The sequence below is a fragment of the Taudactylus pleione genome, unplaced genomic scaffold, assembly GCF_031769625.1.
Source record: "Taudactylus pleione unplaced genomic scaffold, aTauple2 ptg000609l, whole genome shotgun sequence".
Lineage (NCBI taxonomy): Eukaryota > Metazoa > Chordata > Amphibia > Anura > Myobatrachidae > Taudactylus > Taudactylus pleione.
The window spans coordinates 15,851,964-15,873,988 of NW_028285011.1; the positions used below are offsets into that span (position 1 = coordinate 15,851,964).

General features: G+C 46.3%; 1 protein-coding gene across 4 annotated transcripts in view; it reads right to left on the reverse strand.

Moving 5' to 3' along the window:
- Positions 1-22,025, reverse strand: part of DMD (dystrophin) — a 2,214,077-nt gene that overhangs the window by 580,524 nt on the left and 1,611,528 nt on the right. For all 4 annotated transcript variants that reach the window (XM_088454197.1, XM_088454193.1, XM_088454194.1 and 1 more), the window contains one exon: positions 701-847. In XM_088454197.1, the coding sequence (XP_088310323.1) occupies positions 701-847 (147 nt within the window). The remainder of the gene's footprint in view (positions 1-700; positions 848-22,025) is intronic.

The following is a 22,025-nucleotide window of genomic DNA, read 5'->3' on the forward strand; positions in this document are numbered from 1 at the left end:
CGTCTCCTACTCATTCACATCTGAAGGTGGCTAACAGAGCTTGCAAACAATTGGTTCATCTCTACCTCTGTCTTTATTCTTCTAACGTACATACATTCCTCACTGAACACATAAAAGAGTTTTTAGATCGATAACACAATTAGTGAAAAGAGGAAAATGGCTGTGCTAACACCATATGGCTTATCCACATTCCCTTTATTGTACGATCCATGTGTGCTCTAAATGAATCACTGTTATGTAGCTTACTTCACATCGTGACCTACAAAGGACCTGCAACATGTGCCCCCTATAATTAGTTGATTGTCATAAAAATAATATTACTTGTGAGTATTTGCAATGATAACTATCTACAATTAGTACAGCAATGAACAAAACCATAAAACATAGAAACTGTACTTCTTAATATTGATAAGAAGCAGCAACTACAAGTAGAGGTAGAAATATAATTTCTCGTAGCAGACAATGTTCTTACCATATCCTAAGGTAATGTGACTTTTTTCTGACTCCCCGCCCCATAGTAAAATGTTCACTAGAACCCGAACTTCACTAGTCCTTGATTTCTGCCTTGCATACAATCCACTTGAGTATGAGTGCAATGGAAGTGTATCCTAATGCAGGGCTTGCTGCGCTTACAATTCTATAAACCAAAGAAAACACACAGAAATCTATATAAAATACATTAAGTCCAAGACACTATTACCTGTAAGAGTTTCCACCTTGTGTTCAACTCTTCAAGGCGGCTAATATTATACGGAGACAGTTGGACATCAGTTGCATTGAATTGGTGTGCAAGATCATTCACTTGGTTTATGTTATTTTTAATTGGTGCTATTTCCGCTCGGAAGGCCTACAAAAAGAAAGGGATATGCATATAAAATGTAAAAATTAAAAAAAAAAAAGTAATTTAAAACACTAGGCAAAGAGTAATACCAACAGAAGAAAGTCTCGCTATACGTAATGTTCTACCGATGATTACAGGAAAGCAGTTTGGCCTGGAGGTAGTGCAACCCTAGAATTAAGCTACTGTTATGTTTTAATTAAGAAATGTATTTTTATTATAGTAAAGTAGCCCAATTATATTCAGTCAAGATTGTTTCAACACATTATTTGCATTACACTGACTAAAGTGCAATTACACATATAGAGTTAAAAAAAAAAACATATGTTTCCAAATCTTATAAACCATTATCTTCTAATTCACTTGCTGTTTATAACTAGATTCTATTCTCATCAAAATAATCTCCCACACGGAGAGCTCTTCAAATAGTATCCCTGGCTTTTTGTTTTTTATCATCAAGAAACCTCCTGAGCTTTCATATAGGTAGAAATAATAATTAACCCCATGCTTACCTGGGCTTTGGACAAATACGTCAATAAAAATATATATATTACATCTAAAGCTGGGTACACAATATATGATTTATTGTACGATATATCGTTCCGACACGAATCGGAACAATATAAGCCTTCCATCAAAGCCTTCCAGCTCTCATCTTAACTTGCTGCTACATACTCCTTCCTCCCTGCCCACCCCATCTGTGTCACCCCTGTTTGTCTGTCCCTCCCCTTTAGAATGTAAGCTCCTATGAGCAGGGCCCTCTACCCTCTTGTGCTTCTCCTTACTCTACCTTCATCTACTTCTTACTCTCTACCAGGGCACCTAACACTTGATTGCTTTGCATTGTTGCTTATCTGGGTGCTATGGTCGCGAATGTAGCAATGTATATTATCCATGTCCTGTAATGTATTGTACTGTACTGTACTGTACTGTAAGTGAATGTAAATCAACCTATTTGTTTATGTACTTTGTAAGGCGCTGCGGAACACTTGTGGCGCCATATAACTAAATGATAATAATAATAATATATCGTACAAACGTGTGTAAGCCCGATCCGTCATTCACGACAGTCATTCATGGCATCGTCCAGTCTGCTGTTCTGAATGGCAGATGGGCCGATGCAATGAACGACATTGTGTAGTTGCATGCAGCATGAAATGATACATTGCACCACCGTACGCTGTACCGGGCGCGATGTATCATTACATCGCATTGCACAATTGCTGGGTCACACCATCATATGGTGTGTACCCAGCTTAAATCAAGAGTAAAATAAAATGTCGGACTGAGAAAATACCTAACAATTGCTGATATTCTAGTTTGGTGGTTTATGACATATTTTACTTTGTTACTAATAAATATTTAGTTCAAGTCCTTCAATACAATATCTCTGTACAAAGTAAGAAGTTAAATTATATATAGAGCTAATGTAAACTACTCATATTGAGACATGATAAAGTTTTGTCTCTCTTCATTTGTAATCATCAGTAAAGGATTTTATAATGAATTCCTACTTTCTGCCAGTAATACCCGCCTAGGTGGTACTGAGAAAGATGACACAATATAATGCTCATTATAAACTTGCTATATTGTAAATGAATGTCAAATGATGCGGAAGTGAATTGCAATTAGAACTTAAATTTGAAATGTAGCAATCAATAATTGTACAGTGTAAAATACACACAAATTCCAGAAAAGCAATAACTTCTGACAAAACAATTACATTCAATGCTTATTCTGTACAGGGAACAAATACAATTAAATCTGTTTGTTTTTAAATTATCTTTACCACTTATTTCCTACATTTAAGTATATACACAGAAAATGTTTGTGTTTGGGTTATTGGTGTTGCAAAAGGTCATACTGCTTTTTGAATATTCATATAAAAGAAAATATATCCTCAAACATAATAGGAGTCTTTGATTGAAAAACACATATCGATGTAAATTAAACAGAAATCTAAATTGTACATGATGAGGTTTCAATGATATTCAGTTTACAGACTGTGCCGCCTCCCATTCTGCAGTTCATACTTCTACAAGTGTTGATTACCTGAGCAGTGAAAAACAACTGCATTGAGTTGCAGTCAATATTCAGAACACTCTTCTCTAGACTACTTTCTGTGCTGCTAAGAAAATGAACAATGACTTTCCATTGCTTCACTGAGTGACAGATTTGCCCATAGAAGAGTATCATGTGCCTCTTCAGAATAGAGGATTAGGGGCAATTCACTATATATGAACAAGTAAAAATATGATTAAAATATAAGAGGGTTTATAGGATTTTTTAACACCTATTTTTTCTGTTGTGTATGAACCACTTAGAAAATGGAGTCTTGCCATCCTTTTTTAGGCTACAGTAATAAGAGCAGCAACTCTGCAATGCCAAACAGGTGCTTTATTGTAAGCAAGCTACACATTGCCATGGGAATGTAGCTGAATAAACAAGATGCTCAAAAAATTAAGTGTTGCAAACCGTAGAATAACCACTCAAAAAATAAAAAAACCTAGCTGACATATAGGCAGTTCAGATATCACATCAGGGACCTTAGCAGACGTGGATTGCAATCGACATGGGTGTGCCTCCCTTAGTTTTTACTGGGAAGCCTGCATTGCTTTGTTCCACCCCTGGTATCAGTGCTCATGCTGACTGCCTGCTGTTTGCAAGCACATGTAAAATTGTTGGGGGCTCAAAGTGTCTGTATATTCATACATCAGGGCAAGTTACCTGTCTACAGAAGATTTACACAATATGTAAAAGTTTTATTGGCTGTGATTCACAAAGTAAATACCACTGAAAAATAGCAATAAAAAGGATAGGAAGGAACATGAGCTGCAGGAAATAGGCAGTTGTTGTTTACATAGTCATGCAGTCACATTCCCCACAATGGAGACTGAGTCAGACCTCTTAACCATTCCCCTGTTTGCGAGATAGTCCTTATTTTGGATGGCCCAATGACTCCTGATTTGTGAGGGGTATGGGACGTGTTGCAGTACTGCAAACTGTAGAGGTAGCTCTCACTGTTCGTGGCATTACATATAAAAAAGAAATCTCCATTTTGCCTAAGCCATGCCCCCCACCGACAAGACCTCTCGTGTTGGAAGTTATGCTGAGGTACTAAGGTAGTATGCAAAACACATTTGGAAACTGATTATCAGTAAAAAGTGTGAAAAATGTTTTGCTAAAAACAACAAGATTATAAATATCATTTCACTAGAACAGTATAAGTATATAAAACTAAACATTTTTTACTGGTGCACTGCTCAAGCATACAAAGTTACTTACACTTGCATCCGTATGCAAAATTGTGAAGTTCTGTGCTTAAGACTTTCTGCACTTAGGGGGTCATTCAGACCCACTCGCAAGCGGCAGTACGCTCGCAAGTGGGTCGATGTTCCCCACTGCGCATGTGCACGACGGAAGGAGCTCCGTCGTGCGCATGCGCGAGACCCGGACTGCGACAGGGTCTTGCACCAAAGGGGGCGTGCTGTCGATGGTGACTGACAGCATGCCCCCTTTGGTGGGCGTGCCGGGGGCGTGCCTGCCAGACGGAGGTGTTCCCTTGGGAACGCCTACCGTCTGAAGCCGGCCCCACTGACATCACTAGTGATGTCAGTGGGAGTGTTTTTGGCTCTGATAGAGCCAAAATCACTCCTGGGCTTGTGGCTGGGAGACCCTACCGCAGGGTCTCCGTCGCAAGTCCAATGGTCGCGATGGTCAAGACCATCGCGACCATCTTTTTGGATGCTCGTATATGCTGTGCGTGGTAACCCACAGCTATACGAGCGTCCAGGAGGATGCTCCATTTTAACGGAGGAGGGCCCTGATTCAGAGCGAGCACTCTGGTCAGAGCGTCCGGCTCTGAATCAGGCCCTTAGAGAGTAGTAACAGGATTGGGAAGGGAAGTACAAGCGAGTACAGCAAGGGCACATCCATCTACATGCAACCAAAATAGAACCGGATACAGATGTATGTGCATCGGTCAGGAGGCGTACACTATGCAGTGGCTTAAACCCCTGGTCCAAAACAGCACTAATTATCAGCCACTTTGGATTGTCTAGTTGCATAGTTGGACTCCTTCCACTGACACTGCGAAGTTACGGAAATATCTATGGCTATCTATTTGCATTACTTAATTGAACCTTTACTCCATCTAAGAATACCTGTTCAGCAACAACTCATGCAACATCATCAGACAAGACAGGCAGAGTTACACTTGGACCATAACATTCAAAATACACCTCAAAGCACAAAGGCTAATAAGTCAGATGTGACAGACTGTGCCAAATTCATGGTTCGTTGTGAGCTTGTTTACACTGCACTTCCAAATTTGACGATTATCCAGAGAACTATAGATCATGGAGGTCTACCTTTTAGAAACAATGCCAGAGATCTGAACATCACCGCAAGTGAAAATCTAGAACTTTTCCCTAAATGGTTAGGCAAAGAGTCTTCAATGCACAGGTCAGTCTATGTGAATAATCCTTCAGCAAGACTTGCATTGGTATGGGAAATGCTTGAAGAGTGTTATGATAGCCCAGAAGTTATGGAAGATGAACTCTTCAAGAAAATTTAAAACTTCCCCAATATTTCTTATAAAACCATCAGAAATGAGACCTTGGAGATCTGCTGTTGACATTAACAAAAACAGACCCATATTTACCAGCTACTGAGATACTGCTCATGGGGTAAACACCATTGTTGAGAGACTTCCATGCAAAAAAGAAGAAAATCAAGTTGCATTCCCTTTTCAAAGTTCATTTGCAACTTAGAAAAAACTAGGAATGACCCCAGCTTCACCTTTGGCACCTTAAATATAAAAAGTATAGGATATTCTAAAGGTGAAAAGGCTGCTAAAGTGTACAGCAACCCCAGAATACCCATTTCAGTACACAAAACAGAAGTAGATACACTGCCAACTATTCCAATCATGATGGGTAAGAAAGTAAATGATCCAGATAGGCAATGTCCTTTGCACAAGAAGCCTCACCTCTTAAAAAGTGTTAAGGTTTCAGGAAGAAACCTTTAGAAGAGCAAACAAATATATTTACATACTTTTTAATCTGTTTCAGAAGCTGTTCTTCTACAAATCACCTGTCTAGAAACTGTAAAACAATTATCAATATTGTGACAGTGAGACACATGTAACTGCCTTCCACCCTGAATTCTTCAAATCTGATTCTCCTAACAATCTTCATTCCGGTGACAATGCACAGTGTGGTGAAAGAGGAAGAGAGCACAAAAAGTTCAGTAACAACTACCTGTGCAGAGGTACTGTACGTGGAGTACAGTAGGAGATGGTAGACGATCCTGTTACAAAGTATTCTTAGTAAATTAGCAGAGGGTATTCTGAGAGATCTGCAATATGTATGCCATTTTGGACAACCAAAGTAATAGATCATAAACTAAGTTGGAATTCTTTGTCCTAGCCAACATAAAGGAGAATCCCTCTCCATTCACGCTCATTACATGTGGAGGTCTAAAAAATACATCAGGAAGAAGAGTGATTGGATTTATAGTGGATACTGTGGATGGAAAAGCATAACTACCCCTCCCTACACTTATACAGGGTGACCAGTTGCCAAAAAATGGGAGTGAGATCCCTGAATCTAACACTGCACATCATCTCCTTCATTTGAAAGCTAATGCTGATTGCATCCCGCCGTTGAAAACTTATAAACAAAACAGTCTCTTCTACTTGGCAGGGACATGCTGAGGGTACACAAAGTTTGCCAACAGCATAACAGCCCTCATAATGCACCCTACACCCAGAAACTCAACTTGGGGTTGTGAAGGTCTGGGTTAGTTGTGGACCCAGGGTGACAGGAGCAGACACAGAAGCAGATTTAAATAAAAAGGTGGAGTTTTTAATAAGTGATTTAGCAGACATGGGAATGGAAAAAGAAAAAGTCCAGGTTTAACACTAAAGTGCACTTGATAACTGTGGTGAAGCAAATGGGAGAATGTCCAGATAGTGACAGGCAGGAAATGTCCGGTATGCAGGTTGGTGAGCTGTAACGAAGTGCAGGCAGAGGTAATGAAGTCCAGCTGGGAGTTAGAGTGTGAGGAAAGGGGCAGGGAAAACAGCAGGTTCAGGTACTCAGGCAGGGGAAAGGTAAATGGAAGGTGCAGGGTGAGTCCAGCAGGTTTGGAGCAGGCAAGGTAACAGGCTAGTAGTGCTTCCAGGCAGACAGGTAAGGCACAGGTACTCTCTCTCAGCCGCAGCTGAGAAACATGTTGCACTGGCAATGAATGAAGGTTCTGGACCTTTCTAAATACCAGGTGCCGCGCTGTGACTGGCTGGTAAGAGCACATGACCCACCAGGATTGGACAGCTTGAATCACATGAAGGAAATGTTTGTGTTGACAAGGTTCACAAGCCAGATAATGTCACTGTTTTCAAAACAAGTCTTTTTTCAAATAGTCATGTACTGTATATCTTCTTGAACCATGTCCTAATCACTTCCCTGTAAAAGAGAGTCTCAGCAAAAGATTGCAACAAAGTCACATGAAACAGAATAACAAAGAGCTTCCTACAAACAACCAAGGTGACCATGGTCTTGGAGAAACTGTATTCCAGACAATGAAAGATGACAACAAGCCTGCTCTTTCAATAGCAGATAATGATTCCTGCATATTATGATTAAAGAACTCTTCAAAACAATCAAATAGTTGGGTAGCTCCACTCTCATTTCATTCACCTAGATCAGTGTTTCCGAACCTCGGTCCTCAAGGCACACTAACAGTTCCAGGTTTTAGTTAAATCCATGTTTGAGCACAGATGGTTAAATCAAAATAACAGAGATCCTTAAAACCTGGTCTGTTATTGTGCATTGAGGACTGTGGTTGGGAACCCCTGACCTAGCCTTTGTCTTTGAAAACAATAGGGAGCAAGCCCTTGCAAGATCACCCTGCTGAGATTTAGCCTGCAAAAGAAACCAGATACTAAAGATCACTTTGTAGCTTTTCTGAAAAAAATATTTGATAACAACCACACCAAACAGTTCCTACAATTGAGAAAGGTGAAGAATGTTGATCTCTCCCAATCTTTGGATTATACCATCCACATAAGCCAGGTCAGGTGTTACGGTCTCCTTTGGAATCACTGTCTAAGACCCCCTAGAGTCACACTGGCGTGGTCTTCTGCCAATAACAGCCACTTACTGTTCCCTTAGAGCTGGTTATGCTCACCGGATCTTAGGTTGCTGCCTGGTCTTTAACTCGGAACAGTAGGGGTTTACATGACTATCCTGATGATCACAGGAAGTTATGCGACTGGTGACGGTTCAGGAGTGACTTTGGTAGCAGGATGCGGCCTACTGAGATGAGGTGCGGCTTTGATGGCAGGATGTGGCCTTGAGGGCCAAGGTGGCGAGGTGTGGCTTTGAGGGCCAAGGTGCAACCTTGAGGGACTAGGAGCAGCACTGATGCCGAGGTGTGGCCCTGAGGGCCAAGGTGTGACACTGATGCCGAGGTGCAGCCTTGAGGGCCAAGGTGTGACCTTGAGGGCAGAGGTGCAGCACTGATGCCGAGGTGCAGCCTTGAGGACTGAGGTGAGGCCTTGAGGCCCGAAGTACAGCTTTGAGAGCCGAGGTGCAGCCTTGAGGGCCGAGGTGCGTCACTGATGACAATGTGCGGCCTTGAGGGCCGAAGTGCGGCAGTGGTGCAACTTTAAGGTCCGAGGTGACCAGTAAGCACACGGAGGCCACTATGTGGTAAAGCCAAAGATGCAGCAAAGTTGCAGAGAAAGATCAGGCTTGAGGTGATCGCTGCTTGCTGCAGACCTCTCTTTTTCTGGAACTCTGCTCTGGTGAACCCTGAAGTTGATGCAATGATCTATCCTCAAGTAACCACCCTGTTCACAAGTACTGTCATCAAGAATCTGCTTGAAAATTTGTTGAAGTGGTCAAAGACTATTAGAACATTCGTCAGACCAATTACAGAGATGGTACACACTAGATGATTCACTTCATGAGCGACATTGTCTAGTGTGTCTTCGGCAGGGGTGTGCTCAATGTTGTTAACAACATTGAGCACACACACTGAATGATATCATGTGTGATGTCGTTCAGGGCCGGGCACCCTTCTTATCCCCGAACCTGCAACAACCTGACAATATCATCAGGTTGCCATGAAGGTACGGGCGATGAGCGACAATGACCAACAACCCGCGGGAGTGTGCATCGTTAGTCGATGATGCATACACACTGGCTGATATACTGAACGACAACAATAACGTTCGGTCGTTTAAAATATCGACCAATGTGTACGCACCTTTACAGTAGGTCTCAAAGTTTATGCTTTATTACTATGCATGTATTGCTACTGAATTGTTCTGTTCTCACACGTTTGTTCACTTGAATAGTGATATCTACAGATATCAGATGGGGATTGTTCTGTATCCACAGCACTTCTGAGGCATCTTTCTTTGCTGCTGTAGAAGGAATGTAACACTAGTATTGTCTGCATTCTGCTAGTTTAGCCTGTTGAATGTAACTCTGTTTTGCTTTGTCAAATTGTTTTGTACCATGTGACTAACATTGTCCCTTGCTTATAGCAGTCACTGCTATAAGCAAGAGGCAGTGTTAGTTTTGTTGTAGCGGTGGACATCGGAAGCCTATAGCCTATCATCGAATGGTGGGTGAGGTTTCCACCACTGAGTGTTGCGATGCGATGGTAGTTAACCATTTCTTTAAAAGCATTCAATGGTAGATCCATTGCAATGGATTGTCCATGTGCAGAATTCTGGCTTTGCACATATGCAGTACCACTGCAGCATGGTTGGCCAGAGAGGGCAGGGTCATACTGTCACTGGAGGAAGCGGAACAGGACAATGGTCACAAGGCCACTCCTTTAGTGTGACAGTCGGGCTTGTCCTACAACATGCACTTGAACACACAGTGGCCCTCATTCAGAGGCAGTCGCAAGAAGCGAGCGCTCGCTCTGAATGAGGACGGCCGCTTGACTTTTCAAGTGCGGCCTCTTGGTCGCTAGCTAAGCTGTGGGTTACCACCCACAGCTTTAGCGACCGACCAGGTTGATGGTTGCAATGTTCAAGACCATCGCAACCATCGGGGCTTGCAACGAGACCCTAAGGTTGGGTCTTGGCAGCCGCAAGCCCCAGGGAGCTTCCTGCTCTGATTGAGCAGGAAGCTCCCCACTGACATCACTGCTGATGTCAGTGCGGCCACCCACAAAACGGCAGACGTTCCTACGTTTGTGAAACCACCCCCCCGTCACACCTACAAAACAGGTCGAGCTGTCGATCAACATCGACAGCCACCCCTTTTGTAGTGAGCTCCGAGAGAATTTCTCTCTCGCTCCGGGGCTTGCGCACACGCAGTGCGGCCGCTGCGCGTGCGCAGGGCCTAAACATCGACCCATCTGAATGAGGTCCAGTGTCTGCTTGGCTCAGAGCTACATCTGTGACTGCTTACGCTTGAAAATACCATCTGTGTCTGCACAGGTTAGAGCTCTGGGCCTGATTCAGACCTGCTCAATGTCAATGTTGCCCAAGTGCACATGCGCACGAGGGAGCCGGCTCCGTCGTGCGCATGCGCGAGACCTGAATAACGACGGGTCTCGCACCAAAGGGGGCGTGCTGTCGATGGTGATTGACAACATGCCCCCTTTGGTGGGCGTGCCGGGGGCGTGGCTGCACAGACGGAGGCGTTCCCATGGGAACGCCTACCGTCTGGGGCCGGCCCCACTGACATCACTAGTGATGTCAGTGGGAGTACTATTGGCTCTGATAGAGCCAAATAACACTCCAGGGCTTGCGGCAGCGAGACCCTACCTCAAGGGTCTCGTCACACGCCCGATGGTTGCGATGGTCTTGACCATCGCGACCATCATTTTGGCTGCTCACTATAGCTGTCGGTGGTCACCTACAGCTATGCGAGCGGCCAGGAGGCCGCTCCAAAAAGGAGGAGGGACGGCCCTGATTCGGAGCGAGCGCTCTGTCAGGGCCTCTGTCTGTTACTGCCTACTTTACTAGTTGGCTACTGCTGCACGGGCTAGGGCTGCGCTGTGGTTGGCTCTCTGAGACAGTGAGAACCAACCAGGGCTAGCAATGTGCTCTTTTGCCTAGCAGCAGGGGAGGGACTGAGCAGGTCAAATTGACTGAGTCAGACAGAGAACCTCCAGTTAACCCAAGATGCCCTGGCCCCTGATGAAGTGATAGCAGTGCAGCTCACTGGATTTAGAAAAAATAGGTAACCATGGGGACACCATCAAATCATTATCAATCGATGGTGACAAACATCGAATGCTGTCATTGAATGGTAAAAACACTACCATCGGAAGAAAAACATAGATGGTCTGTAACCATCGACCATCCCTATAAGTGTATTATGACAAACTGTAAAGTACTTTCAGCTCTTAAGGCTTATATATGTTTACCTATTTAATATCTCATAAATATTTGACAAGCTGTTGCCCGTGGCTTCGCCCACGATGAAATCGCTTCTGACAACACGTTTTATTTGAGATGTTCTAGTTGTGTTGCTTAACATAGGGGCCCTGTCACGGGAGTGGCCCACGTGACCAGCAGTGCTATGCAGAGTGGTGGCAGCAGTGCCTTCACCCACCACTCACACCAATGTTACTGTGTGCCCTCTGCACAGACCTCTCCCCCCTCCCCTTACCAGCTGCACCCATGGTGCCGCTCCTATCTCTTGCATTTATGATGTGAATGCAGTTTGTTTTTTTATTGCTCAGCTTTAACTTGATTCATCAAGATGAAACAAAGTGCAGGTTATTTATAGGGGTTTCCACTACAAAACGATACATTTTCATGAACATCGGTTCAGTAGCCTTTGCCCCAACTTGGAATAAACAGACAGGCACAACGTTCTTATATTATTAGTATATGAATGTTATTACAGTGATCTCCCCTACAGAACCCTGACAATGACTCTGCATGTTATTAGAAGACTGCTAATAAATGTTCTGAAAGTTCTGGAAGCTCCAATGCTCTGTGCTACAACAGAGATATTTAGGTTTAGCAATGTGAATAGCTGCAGAAGTCACACACCACGTGCGGTTAAGTCAGAATGATGACTGAAATTTTAACTTAAAAAACAAATTTAAAGTTACTTTTATTTAAACAAATATTAAGTGGAACAGAAAAACAATTCAGCTTGCTTTTTAAGTAAAACATAATTTAAATAAATAAAATAATTGTTAAACTAAGTATTAACTTTTTTTTCCACACACATAAAAAGTCATATTGCTGGAAAGAGTAGCAAAGGCGCCATGAAGCGTATGAGACATAGCTGAAACCAGAGCACATGATCTCTTTATCCCTTTGTGTCTCAGGAGCGTCTTTTCATTTCAAATATACCATCATTCCAATTGGAGTGTGACAGAGTTTGTCCTTTATAAACAGTGTTTGTTCTTAGTATGAACAGGTATGCCAGAGGGAGACGTTTCCAGCGCTGTTATAGATTTACCAAGAGCTTCTGACTTGTTTTAAACCTGGCTTGATTTTTTTGCTTTGAAGCACTGGTTTTTTGAGGCTACCCACAGGTAATCACCTTTATGATTTGTTTTCATTTGGAAGCAGAAACTGGAGGAAAAAAATAGGGCCTTATAAAGACAATACTCATACCCACTTATTTGTCAAGCACCATTTTTACTCACAGCCAGGACATCTGTGGAAGTTCCCAAAGCTTCCCCAAGTGAATGGAGCAAACAACATATAACAACGGAAGTAGGTATGGGAATGTTGGGAACACTGGGCCTGATTCAGACCCGGTCGCAAGCGCTGTGTGCTCGCAGCCGGGTCGATTGTTGGCCAGTGCGCATGCGCACGATGGGCACTCCGTCGCTCCAGGTCTCGCAACAAAGGGGGCGAGCTGTCGATGTTGAGTGACAGCTCGCCCCCTTTGGTGGGCGGGCCGGGGGAGTGGCTGCCCAAACGGAGGCGTTCCCATGTGAACGCCTCCGTTTGGGGGCGGCCCCACTGACATCACGAGTGATGTCAGTGGGAGAGATTTCGGTTCTGTTAGAGCCGAAATCTCTCTGGGGCTTGCTGCAACGAGATCCTACCTCAAGGGTCTCGTCGCAAGCCCGATGGTCGCGATGGTCTTGACCATCGCGACCATCTTCCTGGCCGCTCGCTATAGCTATGGGTGGTCACCCACAGCTATGCGAGCGGCCAGGAGGCCGTTCTAAAAAAAAAATAGCCCGGCCCTGATTCAGAGCGAGCGCTCTGTCAGAGCGTCCGGCTCTGAATCAGGGCCACTGTTTTTCATTTTAAAACCCGTTACATGTGTTAAAAATACCTAAAATCACAGGTGCAATCTGTGTTCTTTGAATAGCTGCAATTGTGAACATATGAAAAGCCGCACTATTTTGAGATACATGCTGACCGCCAACAGTAGCATATGTGCCTGGTTTACAACAGGTATACAACACATACACTTATGTTCCACGTGTGCCCATGTTTGCAACCATTTATTTTATACCTCTACTCTATATATGATTTGGGATGGATAAAGACATGAAGGGGTATATTTACTAAAGTGCGACATGTTGCCCATAGCAACCAAGCAGATTCTACTTAACATTTATCTAGCACTTTATAGAAGATAATAGTTAGAATCTGATTGGTTGCTATGGGCAACATCTCCACTTCTAAAAGCCCGCACCTTAGTAAATATACCCCGAAGGGGTGTTTTGCAATGACATTCCTTACTTAAACCACTCAACTATTTAAACCTGATTCAATATAATTTTTTTGTAATAAAAATGTAAAATTTTGTTTAAATAGCTATTAATTACATAATGTGGTAATAAAAAAAAATAATGTGGATGTTTTTGAAAAAAAATTCTTTCTAGTTTAAAAAAAAGCTGGGGATAGACAGAGCGAGGGGCAAGTGTGTGTATATGTCTGTATATATATAACAAACACACACACACACATATATACAGGTCGAGTCCCCGATATCGGAAATGCTCAGGACCAAGAGCATTTTGACTTTGGATTTTTTTCAGTATTTAGAATATCTGGAGGTCCGGCAGCACATGCAGGCGGTCCGGCGGGGTGCGGATGGGTCAGACGGCGTCCTTGGCGGGATGCAGGGGTTTCTCGCGGCATCTGTGGGAGGTGCAGGAGGGGTCCAGCTGCATCCGGTGCTGTGGAGAAGTAGTCGGTGAGAGAATGGCTGCAAAGCCACTACCACGCAGCCAGTAATTAGACATTATGGCATATCTGAAATATGCCGATTTTCGGATAACGGAATTCAGGATATGGCAGGTCTGACCTGTATGTGTGTATCTATATAGATATATAGATATATTCATACTTACCTACCTTTTAGAATCTCTTCCCGGGAGAAGCCCGGGTAAGAGAAGCAGCAGGGGTCCGATGGGGGCGGGGCCTAACGAATCGCGTCATTAAGCCCTGCCCCCTCGTGGTTAAACTGCCGCGATTGGGTAAAATTTACATAGGGGGCATGGCCAAATGCTGTGATTCATGCATAATCACATCTTAAGCCCCGCCCCCTTCACGGAGACCTGTGATCGCTGCGGGTATTCTCCTCACTCTGCCCACTTCACTAGGAAATGGGCAGAATGCGGGAGAAATGCCTACCCTTCCGGGGGTGCGGGGGGTTACCCGAAAAATCGGGAGCCTCCCGCGAAAACCGGGAGGGTAGGCATGTATGGATATATTATACAATCTGTACTGCCCGATCACTGTGGCCAGCACTGATGGGGCACATGGGGGGCAGAGGCGGAATGAAGGAGGAGGTGCTGCCAGCCCGACACATTGCAGCTGCTGCAGCTACCAGGAGCCTCGGCTGCTGCTTTCATTGAAGCTAGGGAATAGCTTTCGGCTGCGGGACACAGCAGCAGCTGGAAGCAAGAGGTGGAGGTGGTGCCGGCTAGACACAGCAGTCGCCATGGTCGAAACTTCCAGGAGCTGCAGGGCGTTATGCCGTCTTCCCGATCACTGCTGGCCATGGCTGCTGCTTTTATGGAAGTGACGGGACATCATAGACGCGGTGTCGCTGGTGCAGTGGTACCAGCAGGTCCCTCTGATAGAGCCAGCTACTGAAAGTTTATCTATTAGCAGTCATCTAGAGGGCATTTCTGACTGATTGCATCTGATGTGACCATGTCAGTTAAAGCCCAGTCTGGTGTGGTCGCATCTGATGCGAAAGCAAGGGCACATGATGACTCAGGGCTTTGGAGTGGTTGGTAATGCAGCCATGCTCGCAGACGCTCTCTCAATAGCAGTTACAGGAATAGGCAAATGCTAATCTCAGCCTTCCCTTTGTGTTTCATGGTGCGATGGAGTGTGCAAGCCCTGAGATGCCCACTTTCAGGTTGCGTGGCCTATGGATTTGCAATGGAGATTGTAAACACTCCAACACCAAAGCAACATCTGTCACACCATCGACATTTGCAGGAACTTAGGGTCTTCTCTAGCTACTATCCCCTATTCCAACTAAACATGGCCTCTGAAGCATTGGATTTGCAATAGGGAATGCCGCAGCATTGCCAGACATGCCCATGACACTCCCATAACATGACCATGAAACTGACCCTTTTTTGCCATCACTGTAGGATACCTCCCGTGCTCCACCCTGAAACTCCAAGTGATTGCAAACCCCTTCTCAAGTGTTAGCGATACTGTAAGCAATTGCACACGGCATAGGACCCTTGGGTTCGTACGTGCTCAGTTAGGGATTCCTGGACTTTTTGTGCATGCGCAATAACAAAACATCACTCAACTGTCTGTGTATATGTCGGAACTGCGTCCACCTCTGAATGAAGCCCTCAATCTGCACTGCTGGGGTTCCCGGGATTCGACCTTGTCTATACTGATAATGGGATGCATTTCGAATCTCCCAGTTGTGGAGAAGTACTTTGACTGATGAACAAAAGAATCCCGACATGGTTAACATACCGACACTTGTTGGTCTGTATGCTAACCCTCCCTCTTTGGTGCCTATCCCTAACCTCCCCCCCTCGTTCCTGAACCTAAACTCCCCCTCCCCACACACTAAACCTAACCCTTCCCACTTAGTGCCTAACCCTAACCCTTCCCCTAGTTCCTAACCCTAGCCCTGCATCCTAAACCTATCCCTTCCTAACTCCCAATACTTACCTTCGGGATGCCGGTGGTCGGGTTTCTGGAGCTGAAATCTCAACACTGTCGGGATTCCGGCGCCAGTACTTCGACCGTCGGCATCCTGCACGCTGGGATGTCAACTACATCCCGCTTCAAACACAGATAAGTAACACCTGTAATAAATAAAGTCCCACTGTCATGATTTACTTAAGACATAAACAAAGTTGTATATGGCTGGTGTTGATGACTACTAGCAAGTCAACCATAGGTATAGTGTGCCGGGGCACCACAAGGTACGTTCAACTATATATACGTGCAAATGAACACATTTTGTCTGTGCACACAATGTGGGAACAGATGCACCGACATATCTGTCCATCAGAGCCCAAGTCTACCACAGAAAGTTAATTTTTCAAAGATAAAATGTATACAATTTTCACAAATCTATCAAACATTAAATACTGTATGGGCCTGATTCAGCAGCAGATGCAACTGCAATCATCTACGGATCGCAGTTGCTAACATATACAAATTAAACAGATGGATCTGTTGCGCACTGGACTGAGTACTATAAGAAATATGTGGGCGGGGCGAGCTGCACCTATGGAGAAGGGTGTCTATCCTTCTGACAATAATACAAAACAAGATAATAAATGCGCTCAAAGAAACCCCTATTTGTGTATATGCAATAAAGTACAAGGGTATTAGAACTCAAAAGTGTGGTATTTATTTCTGAAAATCTGCCATAAAAAAATTAGGTGTCAAGTTAATGTCTCTTTCTACAGTAATGGAAATAATCCTCCTCTGTGCAGTAGCAGATATTTTCCACCGTATTGTATTTAGTCTCTGGTATTGTTAGTGTAATTCTCAGTCTTAGAATGCTGGATATGCATTGGTTGTTGTTAGGGGTGTGCACCGGCCACTTTTCGTGTTTTGTGTTTTGCTTTTGGATCTGGATCTTTCTTCGTGTTTTGGATCTGGATTGGTTTTGCCAAAACCACCCTTCCGTGTTTTGGGTTCTGGGTTTTGTGTTTTGGATCTGTATTTTTTTTAAAAAAAGCATAAAAACAGCTAAAATCACAGAATTTGTTGATTTTGCTGCTTCTATGCTATTATTAACCTCAATAACCTTAATTTCCAATCATTTCTAGTCTATTCTGAACACCTCACACCTCACAATAGTGTTTTTATGTCCAAAAGGTTGCACCGAGGTAGCTGGATTACTATGCTAAGCGACACGAGTGGGCGGCACAAACACGTGGCCCATCTAGGAGTGACACTGCAGTGGCAGACAGGATGGCAGTTTGAAAAACTAGGCCCCAAACAGTACATAATGCAAAGAAAAAAAAGAGGTGCAAGATGGAATTGTCCTTGGGCCCTCCCACCCACCCTTATGTTGTATAAACAGGACATGCACACTTTAACAAACCAATCATTTCAGCGCCAGGGTCTGCCACACGACTGTGGCTGAAATGATTGGTTCGTTTGGGTCCCCACAAAACAAGCTGGCAATTAATCTGTCCCTGCACAAACTGGCTCTACGGAGGCAAGATGTCGTCCTCATCCTCCTCATTCACCGATTCCTCACCCTCTTCAGTGTTGTGTACATCCTCATCCTCACAGAGTATTAATTCGTCCCCACTGGAATCCACCACCACAGGTCCCTCTGTACGTTCTGGAGGCTGGTCTCCCTGGAAGAGTTGACAATTCATTTTTATGAACATCATCTTCTCCACATTTTGTGCAAGCAACCTCCTACGCCTTTTGCTGACAAGGGCCCTCATTCAGAGCCGTACGCTCTGAGCAGAGCGCACGCTCTGAATGAGGGCCGGGCTCCATTTTCATGGAGCGTCCTCCTGGACGCTCGTATAGCTGTGGGTCACCACCCACAGGCTATACGAGCGTGCTTTGTGATGGCCGCGATGGTCGAGACCATCGCGACCATCGAAATTGCGAGCCGGAGCCTGCGGTTGAGGTTTTCAACCGCAAGCTCCGGAGTGATTTTGGCTCTATCAGAGCCAAAATCACTCCCACTGTCATCACTAGTGATGTCAGTGGGCCGGCTTCTGACGGGAGGCGTTCCCGTGGGAACGCCCCCGTCAGGGAGGCACGCCCCCGGCACGCCCACCAAAGGGGGCGTGCTGTCAATCAACATTGACAGCACGCCCCCTTTGATCGGACACAACGAGCGAAGGACTTTCCTTCGCTCGTCGCGTCTGGCGCATGCGCACGACGGAGCTCCCTCCGTCGTGCGCATGCTCAGTGCATAACATCGACCCACTTGTGAGCGGACAGCCGCTCGCGAGTGGGTCTGAATCAGGCCCAATGTTCCCAGCTGCACTAAACACTCTTTCGGAGTACACACTGGAGGGGTGCAACTCAGGTAAAATAGAGCCAGTTTGTACAGGGGCCTCCAAATTGCCTCTTTTTCCTGCCAGTACAGGTACGGACTGTCTGACATGCCTACTTGGATGCTGTCACCGATGTAATCCTTTAACAGACAGACGCACGCTTGTCGCTGCTGCTTTGAGGATGCAGGTGCGGCTACAGCCCACACATTTCACAAAGACAGAAAAAAAAGAAGATTTTTTTTATTGTTTGTGGAGCGGACTTTGGGGGTTACACCACCCTTTAACAGACAGACGCACGCTTGTCACTGCTGCTTTGAGGATGCAGATGCGGCTACAGCCCACACAATTCACAAAGACAGAAAATAATTTTTTATTTTGTTTGGAGTGCACTTTGGGGGTTACAGTACCTTTTAATGGTCAAGCCAGCCGGCCCTTTACTTATGACACAGGCGCACGCTTGGCGCTACTTTGTTGATGCACGTGCGGCTACTGCGCACACAATTCACAAACACAGAAAAAATATTTATTTTTTTTGCACTTGGGGGGAGCACCCCTGATGGACAGAGCACCCCCTGGACAACACTACAGCACCCCTTTAGGACTGGGACATTGCACAGGACTTTGGAGTGGACACAGCCCCTATGGACAACTGACTGCACAACACAGTCCAGCCAGCCCCTATTGATTTGGAGGAGTGGACACAGCCCCTATGGACAACAGCAGCACAGCACAACACAGCCAGCCCCTATGGACTTTGGAGGAGTGGACACAGCCCCTATGGACAACAGCAGCACAGCACAACACAGCCAGCCCCTATGGACTTTGGAGGAGTGGACACAGCCCCTATGGACAACAGCAGCGCAGCACAGCACAACACTACACTGCACTACACTACACTACACAGCCCAGCCAGCCCTAACTCCCACCCTACCTCTTCACTGTCCACAGCCAAGTGAGAAAATGGCGCCGATGCGGGTACCTTATATAGAATCCAAAACCCGCGAGACCCGGAAGGCGGGATGATGACGTTTTGCCACGATTTCAGATCCAAGTCAGGTGGGAAAAGTCGAGCCTGACTCGGATCGGCCTCGGATCGGGGGGGCTCAGGGGGGTTCGGATTTCAGAAATCCGAACCCGCTCACCCCTAGTTGTTGTGTATCCTTTAGTGTAAAAACTGATGTTGTGTGCCCAGGATGGAGTCTGGTGTGTATGATTGATGCCCGGGGAGGTCTTCTTGGGGCAGATTGTACGGCCCTGGAGTGAAGGGACAGCATTCTCCTGACTATGGGACCCACGCCGAGCGCACACACTGGCTGGCCGCCTGATTGAACAGACTGCCTCCATGTGCGCATGCTGGTGCAGGTCACTATAGTCTAAGGGATAGAGGTGTCGGTTACGGTTTCAAAGAAACCAAAGACCTTGCACCTTGATCTGCGTCTGTAATAGCCATTGCATCCACTGCTGAGGCCCTATGAGCGGTAACTACAACATACTTACCGACATTTGGCCAGCCCCCTCCGGGAGGGGGCTGCCAGGCGGTGCAACAGGGCGGGTAGTTGGGGGCAGTTTAGGCAGGCGGAGTGGGGCCGAGTGAATTGGGTCATCGCACACTCAGACCACCCACTTTCGCGGCGATCATGGGGTGGGTCGCGGGTGCCGGCCACCATTATGGGGGACTTGCCTACTCTTGCAAGGTTCCAGGACCGGCACCCGATTTTCGGGTGTTCTTGCCGACTCGGATCCCACTGCGAGGCCAAACGTCATCTTCCTGATGTTGGATCCTCGCGAGAGATGAGAGTGTCGGATTCTTGCGAGAGGTGAGAGTTTGCCTCTACATAAGGTGCCGAGACCGGGAGTCGGCGCCATTGCACTTCCAGGCTCCGCGCACTGCTCTGCTGATATTCTATGGGACAAGTGGCTGTGCTGATTAAATGGCTGTGTCCAGAGACTCACAAGTGGCTGTGCTGGCAAAGTGACTGTGTAAGGGGGCACACTGCATGCTGATGTATGCTGCGCTATACTCTGTTGATTAAGTGCTGTGTCCAGAGACTCACAAGTAGCTGTACTGGTAAAGTGACTGTGTAGGGGGCACACTGCACGCTAATGTATGCTGCGCTATACTCTGCTGATTAAAGTGTCGAGACTGTGTGTACAAAAAAAGTTTAAAAAAAAAAAAAAACTTTCAAGAAAGTTAAAAGTTTAAAAAAAAAAAACGAACTTATTTTATGGTGCTGTACCCCACTGTATATACAGGCACCGTGACTCCTTGGGCCTTAGCCCTCTGTGTGTAAATTAAAAGCACTGTGACTCCGTGGGCCTTAGGGCCTGATTCAGAGCTGAACGCTCTGACCAGAGCGCTCGTTCTGAATCAGGGCCCTCCTACCTTTTTTTGGAGCGTCCTCATGGACGCTCGAATAGCTGTGGGTTACCACCCACAGCTATAGCGAGCGTCAATGATGATGGCCGCGATGATCTTGACCATCGCGACCATCGGGCTTGCAACGGAGACCCTGCGGTAGGGTCTCGCTGCCGCAAGCCCTGGAGTGATTTTGGCTCTATTAGAGCCAAAATCACTCCCACTGACATCACTAGTGATGTCAGTGGGGCCGGCTTGAGATGATAGGCGTTCCCATTGGAACGCCTCCGTCTGGCAGGCACACCCACCAAAGGGGGCGTGCTGTCAATCAACATTGACAGCACGCCCCCTTTGGTGCAAGACCCGGAGCGATGGAGAGCTCGTCACTCGCCGGGTATCGCGCATGCGCACGACGGAGCTCCCTCCGTCGTGCGCATGCGAGGTGGGGGAACATCGACCCGCTTGCGAGCGTACTGCCGCTCATGAGCGGGTCTGAATGACCCCCTTAGCCCTCTGTGTATACAAGCACCATGACTGCTTGGGCCTTAGCCCTCTGTATACAAGCACTGTACCTTCTTGGGCATAAGCTCTCTGTGTATACAAGCACCATGACTCTGTGGGCCTTAGCCCTCTGTGTATACAAGCACCGTTACTCCGTGGGCCTTAGCTGTCTGTGTATAAAAGCACTGTGACTTCTTGGGCCTTAGCTCTCTGTGTATACAAGCACTGTGACTCCTTGGGCCTTAGCCCTGTGTGCAGGGGCGTAGAGAGCGCCGCCGGGCCCCGGTAAAGAGGGGGCGTGGCCTAATTATGGGAGGTGTGGCCATGCCCCTTGAAAAAAAACATACTTTTGCACCCTCAGCCCGATGCAAAGCCAGGGCTCCCCCCTCAGGTATAAGCAGCAGCTGCGAGCGATCTCCCACTGAGCTGCTGCGAGGAGGGAGGGGGGGTGGCACTGGACCTGGGCCCCCTGTGGAAGACCGGGTCCAGGTAAATTTTACCCACTCCCCCCCCCTCTCGGCACCTATGTCTTTGTGTCCATAACATACAAGCAGGGCCAGCTCCAGGGTTCGGAGCACCCTGTGCCGGCCCTTCAGAAGGCGCCCTAAACAAAATTGGGGGCGTGACCTAATTACCATAGGCCACGCCCCCTGCATGACATTATTTTGAGGGATGCCCACATGGCATGCCTCCAAATTACGACAGGCTGGGGGTAAAGCCCAGCACTCCGTCACTGGCTGGGCTTCCCCCAGCCCTCTCCCGTCAGTGAATGGTTGCCACGCGCATGCGCGCAGCTTCCATTCACACTCCGGGGGTCCGGCACCGCTGCACAGCTGCGACGGTGGGGGTCCCCAACCTCCCGATTTGACCACCCTCAGGCCACTTCGGCCCGCGGGT